The following is a 25,386-nucleotide window of genomic DNA, read 5'->3' as shown; positions in this document are numbered from 1 at the left end:
ATTTAGAATTTTTTCATTTTTTACAAAACAAATAAATAACATATGCAATATATAAAAATTATTATTAGCAATTCAAATGTTTTGTGTGAAAATATACAAAAACACATTTTCTCAATGAATTTATAGCAAGGTTGACATTGAGCACATAAAATATTAAATTAATAAATGAAACTAATGAGTATTTGTAACCCCTTTAGTCTCCTCAATAAGGCATTAATGACTGAAACTGAATGGAATTTACTTAAAATAGTACAACATAGCAAACACATTTACTTACTAAATTGCACTGTGACAGACTGAGTAAGCATTCACATTAAATGTCAAATAATCATTCTTACTTGATTATAATATAAAAATTTGAACACAAATGTGCAATTATACAATTAAAAAGTCAAAATGACCTCATTAGTACCAAAACACTTCATAGATGCTATCTATGTCTACCTCTAAAGGAGAAACAGGTTATTCTAGATCTTGAAGGTTTATTGTGCTTCCAGTAAACTGAGAATTGTCAGACCCTGCATCATCCTCATTAGATGCTGGTGGTTCCTACAAAAGAGAAAAAAAATGCTTAGACAAATGAAACATGTAATGAATAAGACAAAGGATTATGGAACCAAGTAAAAACAAACTACTGACTCATAGCTGAAAAGTTGTTTTTATTATTTTATTTTCATAGTGAATGATACCTCCCTCAATCACACCTATAAAGCTTGCTCTACTTGAATCTGTTTGACTGACGTCTATTCTTTTTAACTCTTGAAGTTTCAGAAAACTGTGAGAATCTACAATTTAACTTTAAAATAATTTCACATATTAAATTTCAGACTGATTGTTAAAACGAGTCTAATTCCTAATTGAAGCAAACTACATCTACCTGTAATATGTTGACTGGCAAGTCCACGGTGAGCTGGGCATGAGATCCTGATGACTGGGAACTGAGTTGAAAGCCCAAGTCTCCATCTCCTGAAGGGTCATCCTTACAGAATATTTAAACAAGTCATTACAATCATTATAAATATATTAAATAGACAGGTTATACAGAGCTAGCGCTACAAGGTTCACCACTGCTGACCACACAACAGATGGTTTTGCATGGTCCATTATAACTATGTTACCACAAAGAGTCATTAATGTAGAAGAAAAAAAAAAAAAGAAATTACCAAAATTAACAATAATGATCTTTATTATTGGATTTACATATTAAAGCTAAATAAGTGCACCAAAGTAAAATGGTTAAACACCTATCGAGAAGGAAACACTGCATGTTTCAAGTGGGGCTGGGCAATATGACCAAAAAAATATACAATTTTGGCATTTGGATGATACACTCTTATCTCCATATAGTGTATATGCCCACAGGCATCTTAAATTTATACATTTAATGATTCCATGATATAGATTTTTGGTGATACCACACATTCTACAGCTCCATAATAAACACACAGATGAATGTAATTACATCTGGAACATCACAGAATTCTAGCTGTTAAAAGATTTCAGAAGATCCAGCAAGACCTTAAGTACCGCTATCCTAGTCAGCTGTTCTTTACAGAATTTGTTTGCAATTTTTAGATATTTAAAACAATTAAGATACTCTCTGGATATTAATTTGGAAATCATAACAAAAAAATCATGAGTATGCGCCCCTTGACTTTCTCATATACTAAGACAGAGAAAAAGATCATCAGAACCATTTCCAGTTGTGCAGTATTTCTCAAATATCATGCCTTTCTTTCTCATCATAACTAATTGATAATACACAATCATTTCTCTCTATTTATAATCAAACTTTATATTAAAATGATATTTAAACACTAGGGAGGTCAAAAAGGGTGGTAGAATTTTTTCATGATTACATATGCATTACCTAGATTACATGCAAAGTAAAAAGAGTCATAGTCACCTAAAAACATAGAAAACATGTTAGTATTAAATGATATTTGTTGCAATAAATTGCTATAGGTAAAACTGCACTTAGTTACATTTAATTATGATAATGATGGCTGAAATTAAAAAAAAAAAAAAAATTATTACCAAATGGGGATGTGGCAGGTTATTGTTCCCATTACATCTTTAAATTTACAAGGCATGTTCAATGTTTATACATTGTTAAACTAATGATGTATAAATTAAAATAGAATTGATAATAGTTATTGAAAGAATATGCTTTATATTGAAAACAGTTTTTAATATTGTGTGCACATTTGTATTTCCATGATACAAAAAATTTGGATGGTTGTTTAAATAAAATACTACTTCAGGTTGAGAAATTTTTTTTAAATTTCATATCTGTTTGCTTTTTATCATTATAAATATATACAAAATTTGAATCATTTATCTGTAATTATAACCATAGTTTACCTGAAAATTTGCGAAAGTATTCAGTTAAAGTACCACTTCCGGTTTCTGAAGTGGCCCTAAATTTGATAGGATTCCTTATTTTTGGCTGTACACAGTCTCACTGATCAAGGGCAAAATGTTTGATTTATTGTGTTCACACGCAGACAGACAATTTCAAAAATAGTACTTTCGGAATCAGGAAGGCCTAAAACGTCAAGATTCATCAAAATCTCAAGGTCGAATTCTTTCAAAATTCCTATACTTTCTCTATACTATGTATACAAGAAAGTAAGATATACCCTCTGTTTGTTAACACTACATAAGATGTTCTTCCTTTTTATCCAACACTATGTTGTATTTTCCTTTATATGTTTGAAATAAATTAAATTAAAAGAAACAGCCTTTTTTTTTTCTTTTTTTAAATGCAGGACTACTTTCAGCCTGATGTCTAAAGTTATCATATAGGCTTTGCCCCACCATGTTGTTTTGAAATTATCTGGAGAAGGAATGAATGCATTTTTTCTTTTTATTAATGAAATAAGCACACCCAATAAAAGACAATATGCAGTGCGTATCCAAAACACAACAGTACTTTGTAGCGCTTTAGGATTAATTTACGATTAGAATTTTTTCTAAGCAAACACTGTAGGGTTACATGAGAAAACTTTAACACATTTTTAAGATGAAACAACAGAAGTGGTGGTGGGTGGGCCTCTCAATACTGGTAATACAGTTTTAAGTTAATTTTAATTAATTCTTTCCATGTTAACTTAATCCATGAGACTGTGTCATTAGAAAATGTAAAATATATTGATACATTATGCTGTAAAAACATTTTAGCTTAACGGTTCCTTCATAATTGTTTTATAAAAAGTCCATTATTTTCCAACAGCTCTTTCTGAATAGAAGTAAACAAGCATTATCTGCATCTTCTTTAGGACCAGACTCATACCAGTATAAAACAAATAAATAAAGCAATCACTAGTATAAACCATGCCTATTCCATAATATCTGCACCAATTTTCTTTTAATATATTACATAACATTAGTGGAATTCATCTTTACAGATAAGACATTTTAAAATACAAATATCAAAATATGTATTCTTAAATCCATATCTCATTAAAGAAAACCCACAATTTTCTTTATACTGAATGTCTATTTCAAATTTAGCCTCAGTGTATTTATGTTCTAAATCAGCTTCTTCCCCATTTTTGTATTAGGGCTGTTTGATTGAACATAACTACAGTATTTGACTGATTCAAATTTATTTAAAAATGTCTTATTCGAAGGCAAAAGCTGACATTTGATTGTATCTTTGTTTGAGCCGCACTAATTTTGGCATCAACTTACTCCAGTAAAGCTGCAGTATTTTACTAATTTATTTTTGCACTTTCATGATCGGCCATTTCAAACTTCTGAATGCATAGCTTATCATCTTTTATTATTAATACATACAGCTAGACCCCTTCACAACGTATTTTAGTTTTTCTCCAACCCCACTAGTGTTTTTCTGATTCCCTGAAAGTATCAATTTGCACCTAATTCTGTCTCATTCACATTTAAACCAGAGATTCCCGACTGTTTAATGCTAACCAAATGGAAAATAACTGTCACAATTCTGATTTTCCTTCTGTTACAATGCTTTAAGATCTTGCATTAAAGAGGCAACATGCTGTGCCCTACAATCGCTTTTCCAGGCGAGTTCACAGGTGCTGACAGGCTTTTTACTCTGAATGCCATGTTATTAAATGTACTCTGCTGCTGCTGCCCATTGGAACCTCCAAAATAATAAAACAAGCCCTCCTTTGACCTGCATGCTTCTTGCCTGATTAACTTTTTTCGCTATTCTTATCCTGTTGCAGTATTACTAGCTGACCCATATTTCTTGTGATCCTTGTCCAAAAAAGCAACTCAAAACCTTATGAGGCACACGTGCTGGCACTGTATTAATATTTTTTTATCCTCCCTCCCACACTCCCCTATTGCCTCTGCAAGCTAAAAATTGCTTATGATGACGTTGCATTTGTCTTGTAGCACTCCGATTTTGTCCCTGCGCTGCTAAATTATTGTGACGTGTATTTAAATAACAGTTGCCCAAGTACCACTGGACTTTGAGTTGCTGGTGTTTGTTCTTGCTGTGCAGCTATTACTAGAATAATAAAGTATAAAAAAAGCCACATGTACATGTATAACACCCAGCATCGTTAAGTAATTTAAACATATTCAAACTTAGGTTATTTTTAATTGGAATATTCAACCTATATTTTTTGGCTAATTTGACAGCCTAGTTTGCATGTTTTTTGATTCTCTCCCAAACTTGATAAGAAGCTATTCCAAAACTAGCCCCATGTACAAGTAGATGTATGCTTGAGTGTACCATACAAAGGGTATGGTAAACTATCCTGGGCTATTTCCTGCCTTGTACCCAGTTCTGCTGAGATAGGCTCTGACCCCTATGACCATGAATTGAATTAAAGGAGTTTGAGAATGTTATGTTTATACTCCGGTTTTATTCACAGTGAGCAGTAGACCTACAATAACTTCAGACTGAACTATTCAGTGCTCTCAGAATGGATGTCGCATATTAAACTCTGAATATATTAATCAATAGACTAGGGCTGCAACAATTAGTCGACAAAATCGATGACGTCGACTACAAAAAATCGTCGATGCAGATTTTTTTATTATCGATGCATCATAAACAGAATCTTCAATAGAGGCTCCAGTCACATTGGTTTTTGTAACTGCAATGCACTACATGAACGTCTGGGGGCAGTATTGTTTGTTTGTCAAGACTGTACACAGTCCTACCAAGGAAGAAGTAGGTCTGAGGAGAAGAAGAACGTAGAGGAAAACAAATGTGGTTGCAATGGTGAGTCAGATAGAGGAGGGCGAAGGAGATGGAAAAAAATTGAGACAAACGTTCAAAAGTGTGGGAGCACTTCACCAAAAAATTATGCAAAGCGTTGCTTGCTTTTCACCACAGCGCCACCGTGATGCATAAGCATCCGAAAAGCAAGCATCCTGGAGCTGTGATGCCACCGTCTCTTGAGAGGGGAGTTTTAGCGAGTAAAGTTAGTGTCACGTGTTAACGCTGACGTTTGTACTATAATGTGTATATCAAGGTTTTGACAATGATAGTTAACCCTTAAACCGACACATACTTGGGGGTTAATGCACCCCTGGACGCCAAATACTTTCTAGCTGTACTTTTTAAGTAAATGTCACAATTCAAAAAAGAAAATGTGAAATTTTAATAGAACAATTTTTTTCATGCAAAGAGCATCATAATTACTGCAACACCGATCATTTTACACACTGCAAATGAACTGTAAAAACTACTGCAACAATCTATTATATGTTCAAGGTGCAACTGAAACTGAAATTCAGTAAATCACTGAGCCAACTGCGCTTGAACTGGCTGCACGTAAACACTGATGATTGCAGGCTTGTCTAGTGCAGCAGCTGAATCCCATAGGCAGTGAGGCTGCAGTTCTTCGGGGCTGGCAGTGGTCGTGAGCTGGCTGCTCAACAAATGTATGGCACTGACTGATCAGCTTCGGCGTGCTGGCAATTTGCTCTGTGAAGCAAATATAGCTGGTTGCAGGGTTTAATGAATGTACATTGCCGAACATACTTGCACCCTGTGAGCTGGCAAATTGTACTGAGAGACGACTACAGCCGGTTCCGGCAATTTAAGGGTTAAATATAATTTCAGGTATGTTTGCCAACGTGTTTGGAGCTATAATACACGAGTGAATAGGTGTAGCTGAGCCGTCCTAGTTTTTTTTTTTTTTCGTATAATATTTGAATTCATATGAATAGTAAACCATCTCTAATGTTAGGTAACTTGTGTTTTGGAGTATATCAGTAATTAGCTTGTAACATATTTTAGTCTTTTTTTTTTTATTTTGGCATAATATGGTACATGATGTGATAAACTACAACATTTTTCCTTCAGAGTGTGATGATTAAAACATCTTTCTCTGTCTGCAAAATCATTCTTGTGTATTCCTGCTACCTCTACTCCCTCTGAGCAGCTGGGAACATTGTCTCAAAAGAAGAGAGCCAGCCTCACACCACAGCATGTTGAAATGCTCATGTTCCTGCACTGCAATCTGGAATATATGAACTGAATCTTTTATAAACTGTACATTATTGTTTTATTTTATTTGAATTGAAGCTTCATTTAAACTTTTGGACTTTAAGACACACCAGTAGCCATTTTTGGTTAAGTTAAATGCACTTTTTTTGTTTAAAGACTATGTGCACTTTAGTTTGTATTATTTAATGTAATTCTTTTTTATTGGGATGGTCACACTAATATAAAACTCAAATTCATATGTTTCACTGGTTGTTATTTTAATTTGATTATTATTAATTTTAATCATGTTACTACAGAGACATCAGGGTGACATTCACAGGTGGACAGACGTGAGCAGATGAGGTAAAACATGTACTGGAGCCCAGAACAGGATGTGCAACCACAGGTAGCAGGCATCAAAATAGTCAGCCATGAAATAATTGTGACTAATCGAGAAAAAAAAAAAATAGAACGATTAGTTGACTACCAAAATAATCATTAGTTGCAGCCCTACAATACACATGGATTTAAAGAACAAATTAGTTGCACATTCAATGTGTCTCTCTTACCTGTAACAACTGAATTTGAACAAACTGAGCTCCTGTTGCTGGATCCCTGATTGTTAACCCAGTGTTCGGTGATACCACACCAAACTGGCCACTTGAGTTAACAGTGGCTACTGGAGTAGAATTTCCTTTGCTCGTTTTTGCTTTCTTCTGGCTTGAATTAGGAGCTCCTAAGAATGACACAGGAAACTCTTGAATACTAACTTGTAAAAAGTTATATTCCTAGATATTGCTACTTATATCAACAAAGAGAGATAATGTCAAAATGAAAAACATTGTTAAAAGATCCTTCTAAAGCTAATTACAAATAGAAAATGGACCTTTTGTGTAAATATACATCCCACTAGGCTATGTTGCAAACATTTTGCTGCAGAACACAAATATTCATAATAAATCAAAGTCTACCTTTGATTTTTGAGTTTCACCCGAGTTTAGGTTAAATATAGTATTTTCTAAGAATTTCCACATCTGGTCAGATACTTCCTGTACCTTTTAGGATAAAGGAATATTCAAATAAAATCTGAAATAGCAATGAAAAACTCAATTAGAAGAAGAAAGTAATTCTACTAAAAAAATAAAACTTCAAAAGCATAGTGAAGTTTGTTATTGAAGTAGTAAAATAGTAAATTGTAAAACAAGGTGCCCTTTAGAGTGGAGTGTCTCAGACTGAAGCACTAATAGAGGACACCCAGATACCTATAGCAAGTCCCCAGTAATTACTCTGTAGCAATTCATTAGGTCTTTATAAATCTTGACAACAAAAAAGGTGTCAAAACAAAACTTGTGGCTGCAAAAAATCATGAATGAACTGCTTCAAGAAATGTGGGGAAATCTGGAACCAAGTGAAAGAACAACCTATGATCTAATGAGACCTAAAATGACTTGTGTGGCCTCAGCACCATTTGTGTTACATCCAAAAGCTACCACAAACTATAAGAATGTTCCTCTACATCAACACATCCGATAATAAAAAAATAAAACAGAAGGCAAGGAATAGAAATTCTTGTGGAAAAAACTGGCTTAGAGTCCTTGAACTGTGAGATAATCTTTTTCCCAGTAGACAATGACTGAAAGCACATATAAAAGCATCATGTAGTTTAAAACCAATAATAAAGATTACCGTATATACTCGCGGATAAGTAGGCTTTTGAAACCTGAAAAAAAAAAATCGATCATAAAAATCAGACCCCGACTTATACGCCCGTTCAAAAATGCGACACTTAAATTTTTTTTTTCTTCTTGCTTCCTCCAATCTCACCCCTGTTTCTCAGACACATCGAATTTTGTTGCAGCAGCGCAGTTACCAATTTCTTTCGCCACTTCAATAACTTAATTTAAAACCAGCTTGATATTTTCTTCCAACTGAACGCACCATCACAGATGAGAGATGCTCGGACGATAAAGGTGTAGGAGGGTGTGAGATACATACAACACAAAACAGTGCAAACATCGCTTCGGAATAGTCTGGGCGTTACTGTGTGGTCACGTTGGCACAATACATAGAAAAAAAAGGCAGTGTGCTCTGTGGTTACTCTCCCAGGTGGGCGTTGGCATATAATAATCTCTTCGACCAATAGTGTGAGTTATCCGCATTCGACTTATACAACCGACATTATAAAATACCAGAAATTACATGGTAAAATCAAGCCCTGACTTACCCGCAGGAGAACTTAAACACGAGTATATACGGTAAGTGATCTGGGGTTACCAGTCAAAGTATGGACCTAAATCCAAGAAAAGCTTTGTGGCAGAATGTGAAAAATATCAAATTGTGCAAATATGTCACAGATTTAACCGAAAGGACATACAGTTGCAATTATTCATTAGAGGTTCTTTAACAGTACATTCAATTATAAATAAAAGTTCAAGTTATCTCTTAAACATGAAGGATACATAGAACTTTGCTTTCAGTTTGAATTAAGAAGCTCATGTTGATAAATGAAAAATAATTAAATACCTACAGTGAAAAAGTAAAATAAGTAATGCTAAACATGACTGAAAAAAAAAAATCCACAGAAGGATTTTTTTTTAAACAAACGCACCTTTGTCACTATTCAAATAAACTAAATTACCTATAAGATACTGGAACAAAAAAGAAAAACATCTTGCTACATTTAAAATGTGCATCTTTTTATTTCACATACTGAAAGTTTATTTAATTAAAAACCCTTATTACAAAACCCAAGTGCAGTTCCCAAATGATTAAAAAGTCTGCATAATTACCCTGGCTTGTTCCAGATACCTTCTGCTTCTTTTTCTTCTTAGCAAGCTGAAAGGCTCTGTAATCTGTTCTTGCAGAACCTCCACGCTCCTTAAAACAAAGAACACTCGATGAACTAAAAATTACACTAAGGCAAAAGAAAACAAAAAAAAAAACCATACTGCATATGCACAGAATCAAAAAGTCTAGTTAGGCCTTTTAATAACAGTAAGTTAAGATACAATGTAAAGTAAAAAAGAAATCAAACTAACGTTCATGTACTTTTCTAAAATCTTATATATAAATGTCTACACGTGGAAGTGTGTGTTGTCGGACTGTTTGGCCCGTAAGTGCGAAGCTGCTACAACATGAAGCTCAGAGAGCCGGCAAGGCGACTCCAAGTTAATGAGTCGGAAGAAGAAAGTGACTCTATTGCCAAAGTAAAACCGCAAGAAAAACTCTTATACAAGCGAGAAGAGCACATCGGTAAAACGGTATCCCTTTAACTTTTCCTCCAGCCGCTAATACACGTCAGCAAAAATGAAACCTAGGAGAGAGGCGCCCAGAGTAGTTCCTTTCAATTACCTGACATCTCTACATTTCAATTTTTTTGTCAGACAATTTCAATAGTTTCTAGATCCCCAGGTGTTTTACAGCACGAGCTTACACAGCTAGTAGTTTTATAATGCATTTGGATTGGATGAGTTAGGGGAGTTTTCCTCCCACATCCCCAAAAAGGTGTATTTGGTTAACTGGTGATTCCAAATTTGCCCTGTGAGAGTGTTGTGTGCATGTGAGTGGATGCTATAACAGGCTGTCCCAGGGACACTTCCTGCCTTAAGCATCCCTGACTTGATAAAGTGGGTTTGAGAATTTGCTTCAATAATTATCAAAAATGAAATGACCTCAACACCATGTATTATACACTCTTAAAAAGAAAGCAAAAAGGGGAAAAAAAACTGTCAAAGTTAAGATCACCTGGCATATATGTATGTAAATCCAGTTTATATGAAACTGTTATGTTTGTTGTTTAGATTGCATGTTTTCTTTGTTTTTTTAAGCAGGAATATCAAGTTAACAAATGCTGAATTAGTAAGAGACTGTTACCAAATAAGTAAGTTTAAACATACATGTGACCAGTTTTGTTGTACCTGTACGACGTGTATAAAGAAATACCAATATTAGAGGAAGTATTATTGTTACATTTTTTCTTAATTTGCAAATGGCGGAAAATATGCGTCTTATTCAATATTCTGTACTGTATGCAATAAAATGTTGAGTTTTAACAATATGATAATAATGTAAATATTACTTTTCTGCTTGGGAAATTAATACTGTGAAAGCAAAAAAATAGGTTGAACATAAAATTGCTGCAAGATTCAAAACAAAGCAATCCAGCTATAATGTAAGCGATTCAATTTGTCCCTTTCCACTTACTGTTGAAGAAGGGAATGATGAGCTCTACAAGTAATGCCAGTCCAATAAATGTTTAATTCTGAATTTGTACACAGGCTAAGCAATAACAAAAGTCTGACCACTCATGTAAGATACTCTGGAAACAGAATAAGAAAACCTGTTTTTACAAGAGCTCTTAAATAATGCATTAAGACTGAAAAGCCTGACTTCATGCAGAAAGCCTTGATGATAGTTCAAACATATACAAAATGACAGATTACAGCACTAGGAGTTTGTAAAATTTGAATCAGTTTGATGCATTTGTTAAATATTACTCTTAAGTTTTTGACCAGCTAATGATGCAAATATAAATCTTACAATAGCAAATGTTAGAAAATCTAACGGAGAGATTCACTAACCAGATTTTAAGAGCATGTTAAGAGTTTGATTAAATGAAAATATCCTGAAATATACAGACGTGACAATGTCTGAATTGTTGTATTGATTTTAAGCAGTGTTTTTCTGCCACGGGTGAGAAAATGCTGGAGAATGAAAATAGAATGTGCACATCAGGTTGTTCATGATGATATCATCCTGTATAAGCCTTGTGTGAAATCCCCCTACAATAATATGACAAACAAAAGAATAAAATGTACACATTCTTAATAAATGTTTGGAAATGTCTAGATAGTATTACTTTTATTACGTGCTGGCCTTAATTCTACATACTGATAAAAAGCAGCACGTAAATTACTTAATCCATGATGAAGAGAATCAACTTGTGCCCCGAAAAGCAGTAAAACACAATAAAATACAGCAGATGGATTAACTACTCTTTGAAACCGGACAGGTGCCTTTTTTGGGCAAGTCTAGTTAGTGGGGAGGCACTGTTGAGATGGTCGTGTTCGTGCAGGTCTGTTGGGGAGCCGATGTTAAGACTGTCGTGTTAGTACTGGTTTGAAAGCACCACACGGTGCTTCTACAAATTTTTTTTTATTATTATTATAATAAGTTTTTTCCCCCTTTATATTTTTTGGCATAAAATTAAAAATGTAATTTATTTCAAGTAGATGTCATTTTCCTCATACTCTTATTAGTTTGCACAAACACGTCTCTTAAATGTGAAATTATTCACTTTGTCTCTCTATGAGCTGAAGTGTGAAATATGCATTGTAATTTGTGAATTATTACAACCCTAAAAACTGCTAAGGGAGAAAAACACAAAACAGCTTTACTACAGATGCACATTTCAGCCCATTAAATGTCTTTGATCCGTTTCATAGACTGTGTACGATAGCTTACTTACTAAACACACAACTCCGCTATCAATTATTACTTACCAGAAAGGAACAGTTAGCCACAGAATTTAGATCTATGTCTTTTTGGGCACTGAAACTCCCAGTGGGGTTTGAGAAAACAAACTGTGTCACCACTTTGCTATTATCTTGTTGCCCAACAACATCTGCACTTGGTAGAAGATTTCGTTCTGCTTTTGTTGGTGTGAGGAGCTCTGGCACATGGCTCACTCCCAAGTTATTCGAAGGGGTCAATGTGGCTGTGTCAATGGCAAGAGTATTGTTGGATGTCAACCCATGTAGCGGATCTTGGTTTGCGGTCCTTACAGACAGAGCAGCAAGAGAGCCTAGGGCCTCTGCATTTACTGTTGGCACATCATCTAGGTTAAGGGTGCTAGGTTGCAAAACTGTACTGCTGGTAGCAAGTGCCAAGGTATTGTCAAGAGCATGGGAGATGTCTGGTCCTGCCGCAAGTATAAGAGGATCCACCGTTTGGGTTAAAGTATTGCCACTAACAGAAATGCTCCCCCCCAGAGTGGCACCCACAGAAGCAGCATCGATTGTCAGTATCCCAGAATTAACTAGTGACATGTCCATAGTGATTGCAGAAGCACTTCCAGGCACACTGGAAAAGAGTGAAGTAATATCAATGTTAGCAAGGTCCCCTTGGGTCAATTCATTGCTTGGTGTTAAAGAGTTTATTTCCAGTTGGTTTAGAAGATCTGAAATGACAGAGGAAAATAAATAAAATCAAAACCTTCAAAGAAACAACAAAGAACCAAAAACTAAGGATCACCAAATTACACTTACCTGGTCCAAGGTTATGGTGTTTAACCATGTGGGACTTCATGCTACTTTTAGAGATAAACTGCTTATTGCAGCTGGCTATGGGGCAATTAGTTTTTAAGGACTCCACATCTTGCAAATGTTTTTTGGAATGGATATAGAGGCTACTTCGTGCAGAAAACTTGGCAAAACAGCCTAAGAAAGGAAAAAAAAACAGTAATCAACATGATTTTTACAATCTAAACTAATAAATCAAGACGTGCACAGAGTATTACTATGGAGGTTAAAAGCAATGCCATGAAGAAAATGGCCTATGTTTTGGTGTATAAGAGTGCTGCAAAACAGCAAGCAAGCATCTGCATTATTAAAAAAAAGGCCAGTCATAAAATCTTCAAAGACATTGTCTGTTGTTCTATAAAATATGCATGCCTCATTACTAGCAACTACTAAATCCCCATTAAAATGGATAAGAAGCATAGAGAGAAAAAAACACATTTATACACCAAAAGAAGACAACTTTGTATTGCATCGAAATTACACTAAAGTAGAAAAGACAGGGGGATTGCTGGGGTGTATACTTTCTTCAAATACAACCATAAAAGTTCTAGGCCTACTTAAAGATAACTGCACATTCCTAGTCCAAATACATATAATCTAAACTTCCCAAGTATGCTTAACCGGTCCCAACTTATTTAAATAAAATGTAAACAATTAAACTTTTCGCCCTCTCCAGTCATTACATTATAAATTATTATTTCCATAAACAAAAAATTGTTTTCTATGAGTAAGCATGTATTTTACAGTTTTCTAATATATATGCTTAAAAACAATGTATCCAGAACAAAGCTTTGCTCATTAACATCCATCCTGATACTATGATGACATGGCAAACATATTAAATCTGTAAATAATCCTGTTTTAAGAAAACAGAAATTTTCAAAGCAATGCTATCTTTAATTAAAAAGTTGCTATTTATTATTATTATGGAAAACCTGTGCCACTGTAATGATCTATAATAGATTTATACCTCAATTATAAAATGCACTGTGAAGGAAACTAAGTACATTTTTAATACATTTTTTTTAGATATATTACTGCAATCGGTAACAAAATTAAGAAATCCTTTACCATCCACACTGCACTCAAATGGTTTTGTTCCCAAATGAGTTATACTATGGCCCTTCAAATGCTCTGCTCGAGTGAAGGATTTCCCACAGCCTTCTTCTGGGCAGGTAAATCTTCGGTCATCATCATGTTTTCTAAAACAAGAATTACAAAACAGTAAGAAAAAGGAAAATACAGCACTGAGTCATGACTAATCAGTTAATCAAGTAAAGACTGTTATAAAATAATCTTTTTATCTTTCTACAAAGAGGATATAGACAGATTTAAACAACTCCGATTAGGGAACTTCTACGAGAGAGGAAAAGCAATCCATGAAAAATAACCATCACAAAATAAAATATACATTAAAAACCCACTATTGCCTTTTTCATTTTAATATTTATAAACACATTTAAACTAAGTTTTCAAGAATTAGACTGAATTTACATAATTGCAGATACTGAACAAAACATTTCTTAATAAACAGTAACTTTACATTAACTACTAAAAAGACAAGAATACTGTGTAATGGTTCTAGGACACCTTTTATACTTTAAGGGTTTCAGAAATGGTTAAATTGGTTTAACACCTCTGTTGAATTGATATAAAATGCACATTAAAATTAGGTTTAGTTTTTCATACTTTAGAAATTCAAGTATAGTGAAAAGCAATATTCAAGTACAACTAATCACAGCTCCTCAATTACGCTGCAATTGGCTAAATTTCCATTGTCTTTTTTTATTAGTTTGTTGTCTGGTACAAATCTTGTAATCAATATTTAAACCACTTCTCCATACATCCATCCATCCATCCATTATCTAACCCGCTATATCCTAACTACAGGGTCACAGGGGTCTGCTGGAGCCAATCCCAGCCAACACAAGGCGTAAGGCAGGAAACAAACCCCGGGCAGGGCGCCAGCCCACCGCAGTTAAACCACTTCTCCTATTGTCCAAATTACTTGAAATATTGTACACTTACTTCCGATGACAATACATAAATCAATAATCAGTTTCACTAATTGATCAATTAATCCATGTTAATTGAGAATTTAAATTTTCATATGAAGAATAGTTCAAGATTTCACCAATAGATGGCACTAGTAAAAAAATAAAAAAGTCTCTCATATATCACTCGTAAAATAAAAACGTGGGCGCATTTCATCAATCAACATTCAAAAAGCACCCACGCTTTTATTTTTTTTACAAGCGATATATGAGACTTCTTTTTTACTTAAATATATATTATTTTGACTGCAAGTACACTGTGTTATTGATGTGCTATAGTATTAGCCAGGATTTAACTAGCATACAATTGTTTTTTGCTTTGAACTTGTAATAAGATTTCCTCCCCCCACTGCAAAGACATACATCTCAAAATTACAGCACTGAAACCTTAACAGATCCAATCAATCCAAATGCATAAGCCACAGGGAAATGTTTGACATACATGTTTCATTTAAAGTAATTTAAATATTTGTAATAACTAATAAAATTAAGAGAGTTGTCAGCTGAAATGAAATAAAAAAAAAACCACACACTACTAAGTAGGTGCTATGCAGTTGCTATTGCATCTGATCCTACTGCTCTCGCTTTAGGACATTTGAACAAACAGTGAGACGACCATTCAGTCCAACAAATGAGTCCATCCTACTTAACTAGTCTGTCCAAAATAACTTCAAGTCGAGAACTGGAGGTCCCTCAAAACCAGTCTCCACCACAATACTTGCTAATTTATTCCATGTCTATGGTTCTTTGCAAGAAGAAACACTTTAACATTTCTTCGAAATCTGCCCTTCAGTTTCTAACCATGTCCCAGTGTAATTGATTTTATTTTTAATATAACAGTCTTGTTTCACTATACTAATTCCTTTCATAATTTTAAACTCTTTGATGATGTCACCACTTAACATCCATTTGTTTAAACTTAAAAAGTTAATTTCCTTTAAACTCTCCTCACAGCACATTCCTCTTAGCCCCAGACTCCACCTAGCAGCTGTGGGCTTTGTATGGCACCGCTGTGTCTTGTTTATAATGTAATATGTATTTTTGGTAATTTGAAATTTTATAAACAATCTTGGGTGATACTTAGTATTCTCTTTATTGGCACATAAACTTTATTTATCTCCACATAGCAAGCACCAGAATATCTCATACCCACTGGGTTTTGTCCTCAGTCAAGATGTGAAAGAAATGGACAAAATATTAATACGGTTAGGTCCATAAATATTTGGACAGAGACCACTTTTTCTAATTTTGGTTCTGTACATTACCATAATGAATTTTAAACGAAACAACTCAGATGCAGTTGAAGTGCAGACTTTCAGCTTTAATTCAGTGGGTTGAACAAAAAGATTGCATAAAAATGTGAGGCAACTAAAGCATTTTTTAACACAATCCCTTTATTTCAGGGTCACTAAAGTATTTGGACAAATTTAATAACTGGAACTAAAATGTTCATTTCTAAAACTTGGTTGAAAACCCTTTGCTGGCAATGACAGCCTGAAGTCTTGAACTCATGGACATCGCCAGATGCTGGGTTTCCTCCTTTTAAATGCTCTGCCAGGCCTTTACTGCAGCGGCTTTACTTTCAGTTGCTGTTTGTTTGTGGGCCTTTCTGTCCAAAGTTTAGTCTTCAACAAGTGAAATGCATGCTCAATTGGGTTAAGATCAGGTGACTGACTTGGCCATTCAAGAATTTTCCACTTCTTTGCTTTAATAAACTCCTGGGTTGCTTTGGCTGTATGTTTTGGGTCATTGCCCATCTGTATCATGAAACACCACCCAGTCAATTTGACTGCATTTAGCTGGATTTGAGCAGACAGTATGGCTCTGAACACCTCAGAATTCATTCGGCTGCTTCTGTCCTGTGTCACATCATCAATAAACACTAGTGTCCCAGTGCCACTGGCAGCCATGCATGCCCAAGCCATCACACTGCCTCCACCGTGTTTTACAGATGATGTGGTATGCTTTGGATAATGAGCTGTTCCATGCCTTCTCCATACTTTTTTCTTGCCATCATTCTGGTAGAGGTTGATCTTGGTTTCATCTGTCCAAAGAATGTATTTCCAGAACTGTGCTGGCTTTTTTAGATGTTCTTTAGCAAAGTCCAATCTAGCCTTTCTATTCTTGAGGCTTATGAGTGGCTTGCACCTTGCAGTGCACCCTCTGTATTTACTTTCATGCAGTCTTCTCTTTATGGTAGACCTGGATATCGATATGCCTACCAAGCCATAGAGAGTGTTGTTCACTTGGTTAGCTGTTCTGAAGGGGTTTCTCTTCACCATGGAAATGATTCTGTGATCATCCACCACTGTTGTCTTCCGTGGACGTCCAGGTCTTTTTGCGTTGCTGACTTCACTAGTGCTTGCTTGCTTTCTTTCTCAGGATGTACCAAACTGTAGATTTTGTCACTCGTAATATTGTAGCAATTGCTCAGATGTTTTTTTTCTGTTTTTGCAGCTTAAGGATGGCTTCTTTCACCTGCATGGAGAGCTCCTTTGACCGCATGTTGTCGGTTCACAGCAAACTCTTCCACATGCAAGCACCACACCTCAAATCAACTCCAGGCCTTTTATCTGCTTAATTGATAATGACATAATGACGGACTTGAACACACCTGCCCTTGAAAGAGCCTTTGAGTCAATTGTCAAATTACTTTTGAGCCCCTGAAATGAAGGGATTGTGTTAAAAAAATGCTTTAGTTGCCTCACATTTTATGCAATCTTTTTGTTCAATCCACTGAATTAAAGCTGAAAGTCTGCACTTCAACTGCATCTGAGTTGTTTCATTTAAAATTCATTGCAGTAATGTACAGAACCAAAATTAGAAAAAAGTTGTCTCTATCCAAATATTTATGGACCTAACTGTATATGGAAACCCCAACGTAAAGGAAATGAAGAAATCAAACTCTGGACAAGTATTCTCTCCTGATTACAGATAGTCAATTTGTCGTCATTTAAATAGCCCTCTACTTTTGATCTGGCCTATTTGAATTTACTCTCATAAAGTACTACAGCCTATTGTGCAGCATCAGGTAAAGGGCAGGATTGAGTGCCTGTCCATTACTGACCTCTCTCACTTATTACCAAGCTACACCAATCTTTGAGAGGCTGGAGTAAATGGAAGTACCACTAATCACCATGCCATCATTTTCCTATATTCAAACACCTTCATAAATGGAAAAAAAAAAATAGCACAGACTAATGCATTACATTGTAGAACAGAAATGTGCCCCTCATTATTTCTTGGAGTAGTAGTGTTAATACATAAAAAACTATCGGATTCATATATGATCAAATATCCTTCCACAGACAGTTTTGACATCTTTGACAACATCATCTTTTCACCAGAGCTAGAAAAGCAATAGGGTACGAGCACTATATGGCACCCACCTCTTGTGTCTGAGCAGCTTGGACATGCTGGTGAATGACCATCCACAAGCTTCAAAGTCACACATGAATGGTCTCTCACCTACAAGCACAGATGGTAACATAGGCGATGTTATTATGTACACAGAAGGCATAAACAGTATTCAATATACTATGAAAGTTCGCTCATTAAAATCAAGAATTTCATGCAGCCAAATAAAGTGAACCACATTCAAAAAGACATTATAGAATTAGACATATTTCCACATTTTTGAATACAAAATGAAAAATATATCATAGGAAAATCTACCCAAACAAATTAAATAACTGGGGACCAGATCTGGGTATGTATTATATCTCTGTGCACAAACAAGCTCAACGAATCATACCAGTGTGACTTCTCAAGTGAATCTTCAGTCGGCAAGCTTTATCATAGCGTTTATCACAGCCTGGGAAGGTGCAGGAAAACTGGTCAGTTTCTCTGTAGTGTGCTCGACTGTGAGAGTGCAATGAGCTAAATGTGATGAATGTCTTCTCACAACCTGGAAAATTAAAGGATACAAAAGAGAAATGAAGAAAGTCAGGAAAAGCTGCAAATGAATTATTGTGGGGAGGGGGGAATCTATTACTGTGCATAATTATTATTTTCACGTTACTTATTACAGATATTTAAAAAAAAAAAATCACATAATTATTCAAAAAATGATGCAATTCTTTTGAGATCAATCTTCTATTCCAATAATCAAAAAAATTCTTTAAATTTTTTCTTTATACAGCATTACAATGAAAAAAGTAGGATTTCTGCAAACTTCTACAATTGCAAGTTGTTTGTTACATGACAGAAGTCCTCCAAACATTACTCACTTTACACAATCACAATCTAATATAGCTTCTTGTGCTGATGTGTAAAAGAATTTGTTATATAATATGCCCCTGTGCCAAGTATCCCAAGACCCTTCTCAGACTAAGACTTGTGACTTTAACCTTGAATTGTTGGAACAGAATAACAATGGCTATCTAAGGATTATAAACTATATTTCATCCAGTTGTGTCTCATACAGACTGCTACCAACTGGAGACAAAAATGGTTGGCTTTATGAGGTCACTAGAAACGGCAGTGATTGGACATGTCTCAGTGTGATCTTGTTGCTTGAGGATGTCCAATTACAGGACTACAACTCACAGGACAAGACAAATTATATGACTCTGTGACAACTTAATAACACAGTTTCACGTTTCCAAAGCATTGCCAGTTTGCCTCTTTTTTCTGTCAGCCAATAATGAACTGCCTGGCATTGGCAGTGCTGTACAAATACTTTAAACACAGGGCAATAAACTGAATTTTCGATTTGATATTTAAAAAAAAAAAAAAAATCGACAACACTTTTGACTTTCTGCAGCTTGTTCTGAACGTTAAATAAAATCCACAAAATCTCCAACGCTCTTTCTAAGCATGAGTATGTTGACACGATCCATGGTTACCTGGAGATGATGAATAACAGAGAAAACTGAGAAAGAATCAGAAGAGGAAGACTTTAGAACAAGCAGGTTTACTGAAGGGAAAATAGTGAACATTAACTAACTATTCTGATCATGTGTATTACATTTTGGTAATACATGGTAATACAACAAAAATGTAATATTTAGTTCTGTATGTTATTTCATCTGCTCCTGCCCACATCACTTCATAGACTGTAGCACGGGTTTCCAGATAAATTGATTACGCAAACCCAATATCAAGAATATTTATATTTTTATTTTGTTTAGAAAAGGAACATATTAACATTTTCAGGAATTATTTCAACGTGATATCCTGGAATCAAGCAACCAGCAAACCAGCAGCAGTTAGCTTTGTCAAATGACACTGAGCAGTATTGTCTTGCTGTAACTGCATATTTTGTGTTCATAGTAGCAATTATTTATCTATGCTGGATTATGTGAATTTCCCCTTGGGATTAATAAAGTATCTATCTATCTATCTATCTATCTATCTATCTATCTATCTATCATTCTATCATTCATTCCTCACCTTTAAAGTGGCACATTATTTGTATATATTGTATATCTTGACTGTTACCAAAGTCCAAAAGTCAGCTACATATACAAGACTACTGGTTGTCACTATCTGGGTTTCCAGCTCTAGAATTTCCTCAGTATTTTTTTTTTCCTATATGGCTAGCGACAGTGTCACTTGATGGAATAGGATATTCTGCATGCTATCCTGGATCATCTATCAAAAGTATTTTTGCTCCAAAGTTGTCAACTGTTCTTGTACCGAAGTTCTGATAACTTCAGGTTTCTGCTATTGCTAGATCATCCACATGGTCATTCCAGACTGCCATTCACTGATACCACACAGCTGGCCAGGGTTTTAAGGGAGAAAAAAAAAAAAAACTAAACCTTTCTTTGTCATTCATGAAAATGTCTGCAAAACCATATGTGCTAATAAAATAATTATTCACAAATCAGCACAAGCAGTTCTACTTGATTGGGTTTGTGTAAACTGAAAGGTGAGTTTCTGCCATTTAACAAACATTTGCAAATCTGCATATTGCAGGTCAGAAGTTATGGGTTGTACATATTTTATAACTTTTTTTTTTTATTAATTACTTTGCACTTCCTAGCCATACTATCACCATGGGAGATGTTTCTACTGTTGCAACAACCAATCCTGAAAAGCAGAAAAATCAGCCTCTCTCTAAATAAATAAAATGTAATAACATGTTGTTATATCCTGGTTTAGTAAAGCATTGCCTATTATGTGTACAGTAAGTGCAAGACTTTCCACAAACTAATGCCTTATAAATACTCTTCCTACAGTGTAACACTGTGTCCAGCCAACAGGCAAAGGGGTCTGTGGTATAGAGACTTTTTTTTTTCAATCTTTTATTCAACTCACTGACCATGAGAAGCTTTAAAGGGATCATTTAAAACACTGTAAAGCAAACTTAAACAATTTCTTTACCTTAAAAGCATGATACAGTATTTGATATTAACTGATATGTAACAGAAACCCCCAACAAATTCTCTCTCTAAAGACCAGCTTCCTTGAAAGAGAACATTAAAAGCAAAGTCACTATAAGCCGAATTTTTTAACCTTTTGAAGCCATACACTTTTAGATTATGGAGGGCCAGGGCCTAAAGTGACAATATGAAGTGCGCAGAAGGAATCAACCTTGCGATAGATAGATAGATAGATAGATAGATAGATAGATAGATAGATAGATAGATAGATAGATAGATAGATAGATAGATAGATAGATAGATGTCACACAATTACTTACAAACTAATGGGGCTAGACTCCTAATCTTAAGCCTTAATCACAAGCTTATGACATGGTAAGCACTAGAAATTTAAAACATTTTAAGTAACAGCAACCCAGTGATTACTATACTGGTGGGCAGGAAAGATTCCTGTCCAGAACACTGTACATACATGTTCAGAATTCATAATCGAGTAAGTGTTGTTACATTTATAAGCTATGGCCAGAGTTAACTGTTGTTTATATCTAACTTTATGTAGAATTTAAGACCATAGGCCAATGTGTTTCACTAGTAAAGATTAAAACACCACACATTTCAAATATGGTATTTCCAAAGTTGATCCTTAAAATGTTCGATACCACCAGGAATATGAAACCCAATAAAAAAAAAATTTGGAATAACTAGTTTGAGGCCACAGCTACACTAAAAAAATATAAATGTTTGAATTGCATAATCTAGTCATGTCAATAGGTTTCATGTAACTTGTAAAATCAATAAATTAATGTGTGGCTAAAAAATGCCTTTTGTTTTACTCAAACATAAGAACCATAGTTATTCTCAATTAATTGATGAATTACAAATAACGCATACAGTTTATCAACCCAAGCAGTAAAACAGACAAATGTTCTGTTAAGAGTTGCAACAGGTCACACAATATTGTATAAACATGATTTAGTTTCATCGCCTGCATCTTCTGTACAAATAAAATGTATTACTACTAAACCTAGAATAAAATTACCTGCTGTATTGGTAAAGAAGAAAAAAAAAACGCTTTTGTGACGTAGGCTGGATGACAATTTTGGCAGTATATCAAAAAGGTATCATAAATCAAATTCCAGAAACATTTACAAACAAATTTCCTAAAGGTCTTTAGCTTTTCTTCCACTTACAAAAAGAGGTTGGGATCCCTTGCACCCCATTGGAATAAAAGGGTGGTTCTTTACATAGAAAAATGTTAACCAACGGCCACATAATTGTAGCAAATATGATAATGTTTAGTTAAATTAACTTTAATTAGATTTCTCAGTAAACGTTGCTATCAGTTCGCTTTTTCCGGTGTCAGTCTCAAAATGAAAAAGTTGTTGCGTCAATTTTCTTCTACAGCTCTAAGTTATCAACTAACAGGGCTCTAGTTGTATAAGTGAAAACAAACACACTGTAATCAAACGGTCCACTAAATCAAATGTCCAACTACAATTGGCTGATCAAATATAATAAAACCACACATGCACAAGGTTGAGAACACCAGCACTTTACCTGGAAATTCACACTTGTAAGGCCTCTCTGGCTCAAAGTGACTCCGATGGTGGATGGTCAGTTTGGTGGAGGTGCGAAAGCGCTCGCTGCACACGTCGCACACGAAGTTACTCTCCTGCTCGTGGGCTTTGACGTGTGCCTTTAAGTTGTAAATAGTGGTGAACTTTCGGCCGCAGCTGTCCCAGTCGCAAGTGAACGGTCGCGTTTTGTCGTGGGACTGCAAGTGGCGCTTGAGTTTATACGACGTAGTAAATGACCAACTGCAGCCCTCCACGGTGCACTTGAAGGGTCTCTTATCCTCAGTGTGGGAAAGCAGGTGAAGCTTCAACTTATGCTTCGTGTCAAACGCCAGGGTGCAGTTTGGTTGTGTGCAGTGATACAGAATAACGGCCCCCTTTTTGGACATGGTAGCCATCTGCAATTCCTCGTTCTCTGTTAGGACAAAACTGCTGTCTAGGTCCTCCTTGGCCTCTGCACAGACCATATCGGACTCCGATAGGGCGCAGAATAGAGTCCCGTCAGGCACTTCCTTACTAGATGCCTTGGTAGTGATGGAATCAGGGAAGGCCGATTCACCATTGACGTTTAGGTTTGAGTCATGCCCAGAATGAGCGCTGTCACCACATTCGTTATTTTTTCTTTGCTCACCAACTTTGATGTTCGTGTCCCTGTCACCTGGATGTCGCTCGTTCTTTAGTAGTAGCTGGTCCTTAGATTGGGCACATTCCTTCAACTGATGACGCTGTTGCAGGATGTGGACGCCAGCGTCCGGAGATGCAGATAAAGTCAGAACCCCATTTTCTATCGTAAGAACGAGGTTCTGATTGTTGATGGTGATAGTGCCAGCAAATGTGTCCCCTGCTTGGGGAGACGGATAATCTGGCATACCGGTGTCCGGAATATTCTCCATGAATGTGTTATAGAGCTGATTGCCATTTTGAACTGGCTCTGTAAGAGCAGAGTTTGTTCCCCGACTGCGACTCGTAGGCTGCTGGAAGTCTGGTGGGCCTTCCAGTTGGCTGCAACTGCTGCTGTCATCAGGTAACGGGCTGTGCTGCGAACTGGCGGTAAGATCGCTGTCCACCGAATCAGACGCGAAGACAAAACAGCCAGCCCGATGCTTGACGGGCGGTCCTTGTACTGCTGTGTCCCGGCTGCCCTCCGCGCTGCTGGACTGGCAGGTTGAAGTGCTGACCGAGCCCAGTCCGCGTCTGCAGTCCACTGCCTCAATTTCTGAGTTAATTTCCGCTATGGGCACTTCTGTCACATCCTTCGACAGCTCGTGCATTGCGACAGGATCCTTGACCTTAGGAATCCCTCGTCCCGCTTCTTTACTGTAGCTGCGGTCTCCCTCCTGAACCACATTAACAACCACGTAAAACTCCTCATTGTCCTTAGCGATAGGAGTCAACGCCACGGCACTCTCGCGTATCTGCGCGGAAGACAACGGAGCGCCATCTTGCAATTGCCGTAAGAGCTGCTGTGGCTGCGTGTGGCTCTCTTCCACCAGCAGAACAGGAAAAGCCAGTTGAATTCCCGTATCGTCGTTGTCAAAATCCGCCTTCAATTCACCCTCTTTTTCTTCACGTCCTTTACCATTTGGCAACGGTAAAGCATTCACGTTTCGTAGGCCGATCGCCGCGTAGGTTTGTACTGCCGCGCTGCCACTACCACAGCTGCCCCGAGTTGAGAACAAACCACTGCAGCCATGTTGCGTCAGCGGGCGAAAGAGAGGCTCCACTGCCTGCTTACCAAGGGGGCCCCGATGGAACAGATCCGCTTCGTTTTCCGCCGGTCTAGATGCATCGCGAGTTGTCCTAGACAGCTTCTCCCTGCAGGAGACGCCATGTTGTTGATGTTGTGTGTTTTGGGCCGCAAAGAGCCCCTGCATTTCCATCTTGGTGTCCCTGTAGCAGGAACACACAGACGCCGGCCCCGCCCTCCCGGCCTGGAACGGGAAAAGCGGAGTCGGAGGTAAAAGGTGGAGTGGATTTTTACAGGAGCTTGGATCCCGAACGGGCTAGTGGCCTTCAGGTGTGTGGGCGGCTGGCAATGACGTCACAAGCTCTGACAGTACCGTTTATGAGCATGAAAGGCAAATTAGTTGTTATCATAGGAAAAATTCTAAGAAGCATACAGTCCCTTTACCAAAAACATCCGGCTTTCTCAGTCTGAAGATATTACTTGAAAGGAAATGTATATCACAAAAAGGTACTATATCGCCAATAAAATTTGAGAGATTCTTTCAAAATTATTCATCCTGTTAACCAGGTGCTAGCAAGGTTTTAAAAGGATATTGATTAAACCCGTTTATTTATATTTATACTTTGAAGTGGAATGTATTCCTAGTGAGGTTTTTTTTTTTTTTGATTTTTTTTTTACATAAAATTGGTTTGATGCAGTCTTGAAACTTTCTTTAAGAACGCATTTCCTTATGTGTGTGTGTGTGCTCAGTCTGCGATTGTCCTGCTGTCCCAATAGAGTCTTTCCTGCCTTGCATTCTATGAATGGCTGGGATAGGCTGCTTACTCAGGATTAAGTGGTCTTGGACAATGGCAGGACACAGATAAAGATGTTTTGTTCTTTTATAATGAGAATGTGGAGTATAAAAGATGGTATATCATAAACCTATTTACTATTTATGGTACATTCCACACTCATAAATGTAAATTGTCTCAAGAATATGACAAACTTTACACAATTTAAAATTAAATGTG

The 25,386-nt window shown here is 36.2% G+C and overlaps 1 protein-coding gene across 3 annotated transcripts; it reads right to left on the bottom strand.

Annotated features, from left to right (window-relative positions):
- Positions 1–59: 59 nt before the first annotated feature.
- Positions 60–24,674, bottom strand: si:dkey-156n14.3 (zinc finger protein ZXDC). Of its 3 annotated transcripts, XM_039771109.1 has the most exons (10): positions 22,670–24,663; positions 18,538–18,690; positions 18,173–18,251; positions 13,801–13,931; positions 12,697–12,867; positions 11,932–12,608; positions 9,220–9,307; positions 7,000–7,166; positions 878–979; positions 60–549 (listed from the first exon to the last, which is right to left on the bottom strand). In XM_039771109.1, the coding sequence occupies exons 1-10, from the start codon at positions 24,564–24,566 to the stop codon at positions 463–465; spliced, it is 3,552 nt and encodes a 1,183-aa protein (XP_039627043.1). In that variant the 5' UTR covers positions 24,567–24,663; the 3' UTR covers positions 60–462. The 3 variants fall into 3 exon arrangements, 1 of the variants encoding a protein (XP_039627043.1); XR_005635803.1 differs by lacking the exons at positions 60–549; positions 878–979 and adding an exon at positions 7,402–7,516 and having other exon boundaries at positions 7,051–7,166; positions 22,670–24,672; XR_005635804.1 differs by lacking the exons at positions 60–549; positions 878–979; positions 7,000–7,166 and adding an exon at positions 11,011–11,211 and having other exon boundaries at positions 22,670–24,674.
- Positions 24,675–25,386: the final 712 nt, after the last annotated feature.

The sequence above is a fragment of the Polypterus senegalus genome, chromosome 12 (assembly GCF_016835505.1).
Source record: "Polypterus senegalus isolate Bchr_013 chromosome 12, ASM1683550v1, whole genome shotgun sequence".
NCBI classification, from domain to species: domain Eukaryota; kingdom Metazoa; phylum Chordata; class Cladistia; order Polypteriformes; family Polypteridae; genus Polypterus; species Polypterus senegalus.
The sequence above is the reverse complement of the archived record's forward strand: the minus strand, read 5'-3'. Positions and strand labels throughout refer to the sequence as shown.